General features: G+C 37.0%; 1 protein-coding gene and 1 long non-coding RNA gene across 3 annotated transcripts; one reads left to right on the top strand and one right to left on the bottom strand.

The window, feature by feature from the left end:
* The first annotated feature begins 1,768 nt into the window (after positions 1–1,768).
* On the top strand, positions 1,769–10,017 carry LOC103954091 (importin-5-like). 2 transcript variants are annotated; one of them, XR_007252982.1, is made up of 20 exons: positions 1,769–3,069; positions 3,449–3,652; positions 4,356–4,460; positions 4,573–4,638; positions 4,748–4,912; positions 5,329–5,403; positions 5,489–5,643; positions 6,039–6,174; positions 6,252–6,321; positions 6,403–6,530; positions 6,625–6,681; positions 7,406–7,591; positions 7,683–7,775; positions 7,917–8,002; positions 8,088–8,154; positions 8,248–8,314; positions 8,393–8,529; positions 8,740–8,857; positions 8,956–9,022; positions 9,407–9,477. XR_007252982.1 is itself a non-coding variant. In XM_048570017.1 (20 exons), the coding sequence occupies exons 1-20, from the start codon at positions 1,843–1,845 to the stop codon at positions 9,569–9,571; spliced, it is 3,348 nt and encodes a 1,115-aa protein (XP_048425974.1). In that variant the 5' UTR covers positions 1,769–1,842; the 3' UTR covers positions 9,572–10,017. The 2 variants fall into 2 exon arrangements, 1 of the variants encoding a protein (XP_048425974.1); XM_048570017.1 differs by having other exon boundaries at positions 8,740–8,831; positions 9,407–10,017.
* An 807-nt stretch (positions 10,018–10,824) lies between these two features.
* LOC125470679 lies at positions 10,825–11,563 on the bottom strand. The gene is made up of 2 exons (XR_007252983.1): positions 11,310–11,563; positions 10,825–11,216 (listed from the first exon to the last, which is right to left on the bottom strand). It is a non-coding gene; the product is annotated as an uncharacterized LOC125470679 (long non-coding RNA).
* Between the last annotated feature and the right edge of the window lie 293 nt (positions 11,564–11,856).

The following is an 11,856-nucleotide window of genomic DNA, read 5'->3' as shown; positions in this document are numbered from 1 at the left end:
TTTTTTTTTTTTAACTTAATGAAGTTCTTCAAAATCTATAACATTTTGAATATCTATAAATTTGTTTGTACTTTATTGAAAGCATTTCGAATTCCCAATTGACTACACTTTAATTTGGATGCATTCTTTTAAATTATACTTTGATTACATGCACTACTACAAAAGGGCCTTATTTTGTCGGTGGTTGGTGTCGGTTTTATATAATGTAGTGGCGGATAAGACATTCTGACACCTACTTAATATGTTGTCGAAATTACTATCTGTTATAACTGACATAAACTATTAATGTCGCTTATAACTGACATAGATTTTAATATTTTTTAATACTGATGTCGCATAAAAAAAAATCGTGTCACTTACAACCGACATAACATTAATGTCAGTTAAAAGAAGACTGGTGTCGCATCTTCCCGACACTAATGTTAGTTTTTAAATATTTTCAAAGCCAATGTCAGTTGTAGTTGACATACGTTTTAGTTTTTATTAAATATTTTGAAACCTAGTGTCAATTGTAACCGAGATAAAGTTAGGGTCGGTTAAAAAAAGACCGGTGTTGTTTCTGCTCGACACTAATGATAGTTTTTAAATATTTTCAAAGCCGATGTCGGTTGTAGCCGACATAGGTTTTAATTATTTTTAAAATATTTTGAAATCCAGTGTCGGTTGTAGGAGATAGATTGGTGGCCTTTATCTACCCTCCCCGTGTTTTTTTCTTCCTCACTCACATCTTTCTTATTTCTTCCAATTTATAAACCATCCCCAGTGTTTTCTTCTTCTTATCTCGCATATTTCTTATTTGTTCTTCCAATTTCATTAATTCCTTCTTCTCCATAGTAAGTTTTTCTTGGTTCTAGTATTTTTATTTTCTTCTCTTATGTTTAATTTTTATTTACAATTTAATTTTGTAGGTATTTTATTTGAGCTGGTTAAGTACATAAAGAATGATCGACAACAAAATTCTTCCATAATGCAAGTTTCTATCACTAAATTCCTTAAATTTTAAATTGTATAATACACAAGTTTATTTATTTAAAAATTCTAATTTAAGTATTTAGATAAATTTCTACGATTTATGTTAAATTAATAAAATATTTAGTCAAATTAATTAATTTTTGTCACTTGAATTGTTATGAGAAAATGGAAATGAATAATTGTGACATCCCACATCGCCCAGGGGAGTGATCCTTATATGTATATTCTCATCCCTACCTAGCACGAGGCCTTTTGGGAGCTCACTGGCTTCGGGTTCCGTAAGAACTTCGAAGTTAAGCGAGAAGGGGGCTAGAGCAACCCCATGATGGGTGACCCACTGAGAAGTTGCTCGTGAGTTCCCAAAAACAAAACCGTGAGGGAATGGTAAGCCCAAAGCGGACAATATCGTGCTACGGTGGTGGAGCGGGCCCGGGATGTGACAATAATATTCATAAGCATTTATGTTAAATTAACAATATTAAATATAACATAAATTGATAATATTTAGTAATATAAAAATACATTATGTTAAATTAATTTTTTTTACACTTTAATTGTTATGAGGATATTCAAAACTTGAATTTAACAAACGATCAAGAATAATTTTGATAAACGCATTCTTTAATGATTTCAATTAAAAGAATAATGTACAAGAACGCGGTCTTTTGCCAACGAGGGAGCCCCACTTTCCTACTCCCACTCCCACTCTAAACGCACCGTACCCTGTCGCCGCAGTCGACACCCAAAAAACCCTAAATTCGAAAAAGTTAAGTGAGAGAGAGTGAGGAGAGAGATAGCCCGCCACCTTCCTCGTCATCCACACCCAAAGTCTCAAAAACCCTACCTGCAACTCTCGACTTCGCTGCAGCAATGGCCGAGTCGACTCAGCTACAGCAAGCCCAACTGGGGACGATTCTCGGTCCCGACCCCGCCCCTTTCCAAACTTTAATCGCCCACCTCATGTCCTCCGCCAATGAGCAGCGCTCCCAGGCCGAGCTCCTCTTCAACCTGTGCAAGCAGACCGATCCCGACTCCCTCTGCCTCAAACTCGCTCACCTACTCCAGTTCTCTCCCGCCGCCGAGGCCCGAGCAATGTCCGCCATTCTCCTCCGCAAGCAGCTCACTCGCGACGACTCCTACCTCTGGCCCCGATTGAATCCGACTACCCAATCCTCGCTGAAGACGATTCTCCTGACCTGTATTCAGCAGGTGGATAACAAATCCATCTCCAAGAAGCTCTGCGATACAATTTCCGAGCTCGCCTCCGGAATCCTGCCCGATAACGGGTGGCCGGAGCTCCTGCCGTTCATGTTCCAATGCGTCTCGTCCGATTCGCCCAAGCTTCAAGAATCGGCGTTTTTGATATTTGCTCAGTTATCGCAGTATATCGGCGACACCATGGTGCCGCACATAAAGGAGTTGCACGCCGTGTTCTTGCACAGCCTGGGGAACTCGCCGAGCCCTGACGTTAAAATCGCAGCTTTGAACGCCGTCATTAATTTCATTCAGTGTTTGACAAGCTCTGGCGATAGGGACAGGTTTCAGGACCTGTTGCCGGCGATGATGAAGACGCTGATGGAGTCTTTGAACAACGGGAACGAGGCCACAGCACAGGACGCTCTTGAATTGTTGATTGAATTGGCAGGGACTGAGCCGAGGTTCCTCAGGCGGCAGATTGTGGAGGTTGTTGGGGCAATGCTACAAATTGCCGAGGCGGACACCTTGGAAGAAGCAACCCGGCACTTGGCAATTGAGTTTGTAATCACCCTTGCTGAGGCCAGGGAACGTGCTCCAGGGATGATGAGAAAGTTGCCGCAGTTCATAAGCCGATTGTTTGCCATTTTGATGAGGATGCTTCTGGATATTGAGGACGAAGCCTCATGGCATACAGCTGAGAGTGAAGATGAGGATGCGGGTGAGAGTGGTAATTACAGTGTTGGGCAGGAGTGTTTAGATAGGCTTGCCATATCTCTGGGTGGGAATACCATTGTTCCCGTGGCGTCTGAGCAGTTGCCCACTTATTTGGCTGCCCATGAGTGGCAGAAGCACCAAGCTGCTTTGATTGCTCTCGCTCAAATTGCAGAGGGTTGTGGCAAGGTATCGATTGTTATCATATTGTTATTCATGAATACTATTTCCCGGTTAACTAAATGTTGTTGGTTAGTTACACTACAATAGGATTAGTTGTTCAACCACTTTAGATGTTTTTCTGTTGAAATGATAGAATCTGGGAAATATACACCTTGATTGTCAATGGTTATTGTTTCATTCACACTTGACACACATGAATGAAAGTTTTAATTCCGGATACAATTCAAGTGTAGGGTAAATTGTTTGCACACATACACACACGTCTACGTCATCAACTATGGGAAAAGTACAGCGGCAGATAAAATTTTGTGCAGCATGCTGCTTCTTCCAGTTAAAATCAACTTTCATCTACCTTTTTGTTAATATTTTGGTTTTGGTGTTTCAGGTAATGATTAAAAATTTGGAGCAAGTGGTAGCAATGGTCTTGAACTCATTTCAAGATCCACACCCTCGTGTAAGGTGGGCAGCGATTAATGCAATTGGGCAGTTGTCTACAGATTTGGGTCCAGATCTGCAAGTTCAATATCACCAAAGGGTGCTCCCGGCATTGGCTGCAGCTATGGATGATTTTCAGAATCCCCGTGTTCAGGTTAGTTGCTGATTGTGTTTTCTGGTTCTCTTTCTGATTAATTGAATTGGTGAAGGATTTGGTTTTTTCCATGCTAGTGTCATCCTTAACCTACCATAACTAACACTCTTTACCAAAAATGGTATGGTTCATGTTGACCTTGTCACCATAAGACAAATACTGACAGACAGTTTCTCTTCTTAACGATTCTTTACAAGCTGTGCACTGTAGAGCATTATGGTGTGTATAAAGTTGCTTAAATCAATAATCTAATTAGATAGTGTTTCTTACCTGACATCTACTTATGGAAAGTGTCATTCTTTTAGAATCATTGCTTTCTGTCCTGTTAATCTTTTATTTTTTGGGATGCGAGAATCTACATCTTACTTACTGGGATGTAAACTTGTATTAATGATTTGACAAAAAAAAAAAAAAAAAAAAAAAAAAGACTTGTATTAATGCAGTCTTATTATGTTGAAGTGAAAAAACAATTAGGCTTTCATTCGTGAGCACTATTTCTTGCAACGTACAGTAGGAAACAATGTGTCATGTGCTTTAGTTTTGTGAGCTTGGGTTGCTTTATATCCTGAATTTGTAATATAGGGTGATTGCTTTTGATATAATATGACATGCCCATTTTATTAGCTCATTATCTGGACCGTATTATTGCATGTGCTAGATTATCTATTCATTAGCGTGCCTCTTTGTAATTTGATATCTGCAGGCACATGCTGCTTCAGCATTGCTCAACTTCAGTGAGAATTGTACTCCGGATATTTTGACACCTTATTTGGATGGAGTAGTGAGCAAATTGCTTGTACTTCTGCAGGTATGTGCTTCTTAAGAAAATAACATATTCATCTAATAAAAACACTTGCATAATAATAATCTTGTTGAACTAGTATTAGTTTACGTTCTTTGAAATATCATGTCTCATGCAGAATGGCAAACAAATGGTGCAAGAGGGAGCCCTTACTGCTTTAGCATCTGTTGCCGATTCATCTCAGGTATTTTTTCTATATAATGTGTTATTCTTGTTTAATATATATATATTTTTTATTTATTTTTTAAATTTTTTTTATGTATGATTAAGTTTGATGGTAATGGGATTTGTAGGAGCATTTCCAAAAATACTATGATGCAGTTATGCCTTACCTGAAAGCTATCTTGGTGAATGCAACTGATAAGTCTAACCGCATGCTTCGTGCGAAATCGATGGAGTGCATTAGCTTGGTTGGAATGGCTGTTGGAAAGGATAAGTTTAGGGATGATGCGAAGCAGGTAAGACAGTCTATCTTGTATCCATTTTCACTGTATCAGAGCCTCCTCGTTTTGGAGTTTGTATTGAAATAATTATCTTGCATACCACCTGGTTATGGAATGGGTGGAAAAGTATGGACGCTTTGAAGCTTTGGTTTCTTAATTCATTTCCCCTAACCCCCTCACGTCGCAATAGAAATTTGATTTCATTGGAATTGTAACTTTTCCCTTTTCACTCTACAGTTTTCAAATTATATGTTTAAGCTCTTTCTGTTTCTTGTATGGGAATGATAAATTGAATCTTCAACCTGTTAAAATTTTGCTGCCATTTGAAACCTGTTTGGAATATGCTGCCAATTTCTTGTTTTTTGTGTTTGAACTTTTAAGTTAGCTAGTTATATATAGATACAGATTGATCATACCCTTATTCTTTGAAGGTCATGGAAGTGCTGATGGCTTTACAAGGATCTGGAATGGAGGCAGATGATCCAACTACAAGTTACATGCTACAGGTATGTTCTTATTTCTTAAATTGCACAAACATTACTATACTTCAAACGTAGTATTCTCAATAAAAATTGATCTACAATGGTGTAGGCATGGGCAAGACTCTGCAAGTGCTTAGGACAAGATTTCCTCCCCTACATGAGTGTTGTAATGCCTCCTTTGCTTCAGTCTGCTCAACTTAAGCCAGATGTAACCATTACATCTGCAGATGACAATAGTGATATTGATGACTCTGATGATGAAAGGTTAGAATATTTTTCATTCTTTTTTATGTAAGTTCAATACCAACAGCCATGTATAATGTATGTGAATGTGATACTATTAGCCATTTCTTGCTATCCTTCCTAAAGGTTTGTTATAAATGCATCTGGATTTATTGTTGGTTCATATCACTTTTACCACATTTACATCATTATCTACATGCCGCAAAATGGATAAGCAAAATGGCTTTGACATCCATATATGATGTTTCTCTTCTTGAACCTTTGGATGATTATTTGTGTAATGTACCAATTTAGCAATTTAAAGTTTGCAAGGTGTAGTTAGAGTAATTGAATGCAGAAGATAAATACATGTTGCAGTAGTGTTGTTATGCTGCTCTTTAGTAGCTGTCTCTCTAAATGTTGCTTTTCCATTACAGTATTGAAACAATTACTCTTGGGGATAAGAGGATTGGAATCAAGACTAGTGTCCTAGAGGAAAAAGCTACCGCTTGCAATATGCTTTGTTGCTATGCTGACGAGTTGAAAGAAGGATTCTTTCCTTGGATTGATCAGGTCTTTCATGGTGTATCATAATTATTTTTCTTACCGGCTTCCTATGAATGATACTTAAAAATGTCATATTTGTGCAGGTTGCCCCAACTTTGGTTCCACTTCTTAAATTTTATTTTCATGATGAAGTTAGGAAGGCAGCTGTTTCAGGTATACTTTATTTGGGTTTTCTCCTTCTGATGAACATTTAGTTGGAGGTTTGATAAAGAAATATCTATTTTCTTTCTCTAGCAATGCCGGAGCTGCTGCTTTCTGCAAAATTAGCCATAGAGAAAGGGCAAGCTCAAGGTCGTAATGAAACCTATATAAAACAATTGTCTGACTACATTGTTCCAGCTCTGGTGGAAGCATTACACAAGGTTGTTTATTGTTTGTCATTTAAGGTTCCTCGATCAGGGTGTAATGATATGATGTTTCTCTGAAGTATGAAATGAGAGTGCAATTTGTGTGCAGGAACCTGATACAGAAATCTGTGCAAATATTTTGGATGCATTGAATGAATGTTTACAGGTATGCCACATTTTAAAGAAATTTATGAAATTTCCTTTGAGGCCTGGTTTAACTTTTGTTACTTATTCTGCACGAGTTTAGCTCTGTGGTGATGGAATAGCTAAACCCGGGTTGGGCACCTTGCACAGTGCACCAAACTGATTTACGCTTCTGACCTGGGATCGAGCCTGCCTCCTTAGAGTGTGCGGTGTCTCTCCCATTGGATGGTTGGTAAGCTAGAGCTGATGCTTTGGTACTGTTCCAGCAAGGGTCACCCTATCGGGTGAGCTTTACTGGTCTCTCGGAGAGGTACCTGATACTCGGAAGATCCGGGATGAAACCAGTGAATTCCCGCAGTTGTGGGAAACGAGGGAAAAATGTTGGCTTGGATCTTGCGGGGCACCAGTGGTCTATGTATCCTGATTGCAATACTGGATACTCGAGTTACCCTGTTTTTCCACTTTTGTTTAATTTTAACTTCTTGCAAAAGAAAAAAAAAAACTTCAGTAACTATAATAAGACTAGTATGTTATTATATTTTTTTTATATTAAACTTTGACTTGAAGACAGTTAATGCACCGTAATATGGTTATATAGTTGTTACCCTACTGTCTTAGAAAAATGTTTTATTTGAGTTTATTCATACTTTTTAGTTCAAAATTCAATAACTTCATTTTGGAATTTCCATCTTTATCATTGCTTGAATATGACACCATTCATGCATTCTTTGCATCTTTTGTTTCAGATAGCTGGACCACTTTTAGATGAAGGCCAGGTCAGATCCATTGTGGAGGAGATAAAGCAGGTGATCACTGCCAGTTCAAGTAGAAAAAGAGAAAGAGCAGAAAGGACCAAAGCAGAAGACTTTGACGATGAGGAAAAAGAGCTAATTAAAGAGGAAAATGAACAAGAGGAAGAAGTTTTTGATCAAGTAAGTTTTTTCAAATACAATCTTTAAGTAGCCCATCAATGATATTGCTGATGTTTTCATTATTTAATTGAACAACCTTTTTTAATTCCAGGTGGGAGAAATCTTAGGAACTCTGATTAAAACATTTAAAGTCTCTTTCTTACCTTTCTTTGACGAGCTAACATCATATCTAACACCAATGTGGGTAAGTTTCGTCTCAAGGAAGCCTCTGATTGTCATTTTGAGGAACCAGAATGTTCATTTGTAAAATCTTATGTTCTGTTTTGTCAATCTTTGATTTCGAGTTAGTTTCTTTGTTTTTTAAATAATGCATCCAAATCAACAGGCCAAGGATAAAACACCTGAAGAGAGAAGGATCGCTATATGCATCTTTGATGATGTTGCGGAGCAGTGCCGTGAAGCAGCTTTAAAGTAAGTTTGTTCTATTAGAAATGTTTGGGTGGAAGTAATTCATATTATTATGAACTTATCTTTTGTTCTGATGTTGTTGGGTCAGATATTATGACACATTTCTTCCTTTTTTATTGGAGGCCTGCAATGATGATAACCCTGATGTTCGACAGGTCTGATCTCAGCAATTTATTTTAAAATGTATAAGGGTGCTTTTTTCCCGTAAGTGTTATGTGATTCTTTTTGGTTTTGTTTTCCCTTTTCAGGCAGCTCTATATGGACTTGGTGTCTGTTCAGAGTTTGGCGGAATAGTAATTAAACCCCTTGTCGGCGGTAAGTCTGCTTGTATTTCTTACAGAGTTGGAATATTTCTGATTGCTTATTGTAACACTTTCTGATGGCTTTATCCAGAGGCTCTTTCGAGGCTAAATGCTGTGATTCAGCATCCTAATGCTCTGCAAGCTGAAAATGTGATGGCATATGACAATGCTGTTTCTGCTTTAGGAAAAATATGTCAATTTCATCGTGACAGTATTGATGCAGCTCAGGTACTAAACTTTATTTATTTATGTTGTGACATCTGAAATTCATTTGTTTTGTTGTCACTATATGCAGTGTGCTCTATACGATGTTTTCAGAAAACTTTTTTATTACACTACTGTTTTGTCCTAACTTTTATTTCAAGAGTCATTGAAATTTATCTTTCAAATATTTTATTTCTTCGCATTATGGTCTGTCAACTTTCTGTCATTTGGCAGGTCATTCCGGCATGGTTGAACTGTTTACCAATTAAAGGTGACTTGATTGAAGCCAAAGTTGTCCATGACCAACTTTGTTCTATGGTTGAGAGGTAGAGCTTCAGCTGTCTTTTACTTTGTGCGTAAGCCTATTACTTGTTGCCTTTTCATGCATTTGAAGTTTAGAACAACATTACCGGTGAAATTTAGAGGTGCACCTTTGTAATCCATCTGCAGGTCTGACAGAGAACTTTTGGGTCTCAACAATCAGTGTCTTCCCAAAATTGTTGCCGTGTTTGCTGAGGTTTGTGATCTATAAAATGATTTAGCACTCCTATGCCAAGTATTTTGCACACTAAGAAAATCATGATATTTGATATTCTCTTTTCCTCAGTAACGCGCATATCTCATTGTTCTGTTTCATTTATTTATTTTGATGTGTGTTTCAATGATTGCTATTGGCGTTAAGAAATTATAGGCACATCAGTTGTGATATGGGGATTGATTAACTTATGTGATAAAGTACAAGTTTACCAAAATTTATTTGCCTAATTTGCTTTGTTTTACTGGCCTTGCTGATAGCTGTAAACTTTTTTTCACAATGATATTGTCTCTTGCTGATTTTGTATGTAATACATATTCAAGAGTGAGAATATTTACTTTGGAGTGTATGATTTTTCTCTCGTAGGTTCTATGCGCGGGCAAGGATTTAGCAACGGAACAAACTGCAAGCAGAATGATTAATCTGTTGAGGCAGCTTCAGCAGACTTTGCCGCCAGCTACATTGGCCTCAACGTGGTCCTCCTTGCAACCTCAGCAACAGCTTGCACTGCAATCTATCCTCTCCTCATAAGTGATTGTGCATATTTCTGCTTTGGGATACACGGATCCTGTCTTGTGTGGTAATTATGTCACCAATTCTTCTCCTTAAGATGGTTCCCGTAGGTTGGTTTTGCAAAGCGTGGAAGTCATCATTGCGATTTGATCGTATACTCCTTTTGGTAAGATGTGTACATGCAGGTGTTAATTATTAGTGCAATTTTGAGTCTTAAGAGAAAAGAAGTGTAGGTGATTGTTGTTGGTGAGGGTTGTTTTTGTGGGCGCACGCCTGAGGTTCGGGAGTGTTGTTGGTCTACAAATTCTTGTTGCATTTCTGGTCTCCTTGTGTTTTAATGTATTCTATGCCTACATTTTATAGCGTGAATCTGTTGACTAGAGGTTGAGAGGTTGATTCTTTCATTGTGTTGGCAATTTTGATCGCAAAAGGCAATAAATTTGGCCATGCTTTTTACAGTGGTAGATGCTCTTGTGTTGTGTTGTGCTGGATTGAGCTTCCTCATCTCCCCCACATTTTCCTCTGTTTAAGTATAGTTTAAAATTTGAAAGAAAAAAAAGTAGTCAACGAGCGGGTCTGTAAATTCGCAGAGCTTGTTTCTCAACATTTTGAGTTTGAACAAATCTTAGTTCGACACAATTTGTTTTCATGATACAAACAGCCTTGAGTTTGGAATACTTCAGAAAAATTTGGATTAGAACTATCATAATTCTTGTTTGCATTTTAATTTTTCAAAAAATATTCGAATTTGAAATTCTTGAATTCTCATGTGAAAATTTTACTTTTAAAAATCGGAAACATCATTTCAACTTGTACACATAAGTTATGGTACATATGAGAAGAATGAGACGCAAGAAATCGGATAATAAGTGCCATCTCTCATGTACGTCAAATATTTATTGTGCTTTACATAGTAATCTTAATGTGTCACGCGATAGATTTATACATTGTTTTTAGAAATAGACTAATACTAAATGGAGACAATTTATCCGTAAACTCCAAAACCGATGTTTGCTTGAACCATAAAAGTCGCATACTTAGGCTCTGTTTGGTATTACATTTTTCCATAAAAAAGCTGCTTCAATTTAAAGAGAAAACACTAAATTCTGTTTGATAAAAATTTATTGGCCTAGAATACCCCTTGTATTAATGAATGAGTAATTTTCTACAAAATAAGGAATGAAGGAGACTCGTAAGAGAGGGCATTGTGTTAGAAGGATACTTTTCAAAATGAACAATTCTGCCGGAAAAAAAAAAAAAAAGGAATAAAGTGTCAAACCAAGAGCAATTACATTGGCTTTTCGCAGGAACTCCTACTAATTGTTCAGCAACCAACTTTTGTTTTTCTTAAAGTACAACAAAAGCTATTTTAAAAATAAACACATCAATTCTTTTCTGTCATCTTATATTTTTTATACAATATTTTATAATATTGATATAAAAATTGACGTTAAATTGTTAAGTAGTAGAGTGACTCTTATTTAAAAGATTTCCCATTTTTCAATATTGAATGGATGAAAGCATTTGCAATTTTGCATCTTTTCATAACCGCATAACTAACTAGCTAGCCTAAATGGATGTCGTCAAGGATATCGGCGGGTAGGTTCATTAGCCTTGAATCGTTCCTGCAGGAGGGACTCAATGTCCGCCGGCTCCTTGCCATCTCCATTCCAGAACACAATTCTAATGTCAGAGATCAAGCAATTGCGATGACGGAATAGCACGAAATTAAATGAAATTAGGGTTTAGGAATTACCTTGAGAAACCAATTCCTTGATTTTATGCTGGTGGTTGGTCTGCGGAGGTGGACTGGTGGAGGTGGAGGCAATTAAACTGGGAGTAGAAAGAAACTAGAAGGGAAGGTTTAAATACTAAACCCTACCATTTCCCCTCTCTACAATTTCGCTCCGAAATTTAAAAATTTCAAACCCCGTTTCGGTTTTTCATTTTCGTTTATGGACCTATTATTGAGGAGAAAATAAATGTTTAGAAATCCTTTCCTTTTTAACTCAAAATATTGTTTTGCTTTGTTGAAAAATGGGAAAACAATTAAAAATTCAGAATTAGGAAGACGGCCAATCAAAGGGACTTTATGAAAAAGTTGGGCTTTGCTTTATAAACTGGTTGGCCCACCTATTTTCCACAGAAATTATATATTTTTTTGGTAATTAATAAAATTCCAAGATATGATTTTAAAGAACTTTAACGAAAAGCTATCCGGTACTGTTTATTTTAACGAAAAATCATATTTTTACATTAAAAAATCAATCTTTATACTATTCACTTTACCTTTTATTTTGTCT

This window comes from the organism of the source record quoted next, unplaced genomic scaffold (assembly GCF_019419815.1).
Source record: "Pyrus x bretschneideri cultivar Hongxiangsu unplaced genomic scaffold, Pyrus_bretschneideri_v1 Contig51, whole genome shotgun sequence".
NCBI lineage: Eukaryota > Viridiplantae > Streptophyta > Magnoliopsida > Rosales > Rosaceae > Pyrus > Pyrus x bretschneideri.
The sequence above is the reverse complement of the archived record's forward strand: the minus strand, read 5'-3'. Positions and strand labels throughout refer to the sequence as shown.

What these genes read in the sequence shown, in the direction of transcription:
- LOC103954091 (XM_048570017.1), top strand. Translation starts at nt 1,843, where the DNA reads ATGGCCGAGTCGACTCAGCTACAGCAAGCCCAACTGGGGACGATTCTC. An exon ending in AATTGCTTGTACTTCTGCAG is followed by an intron (nt 4,461 to 4,572) that starts GTATGTGCTTCT and finishes TGTCTCATGCAG; the next exon opens with AATGGCAAACAAATGGTGCA. An exon ending in TTGTTGCCGTGTTTGCTGAG is followed by an intron (nt 9,023 to 9,406) that starts GTTTGTGATCTA and finishes TTTCTCTCGTAG; the next exon opens with GTTCTATGCGCGGGCAAGGA.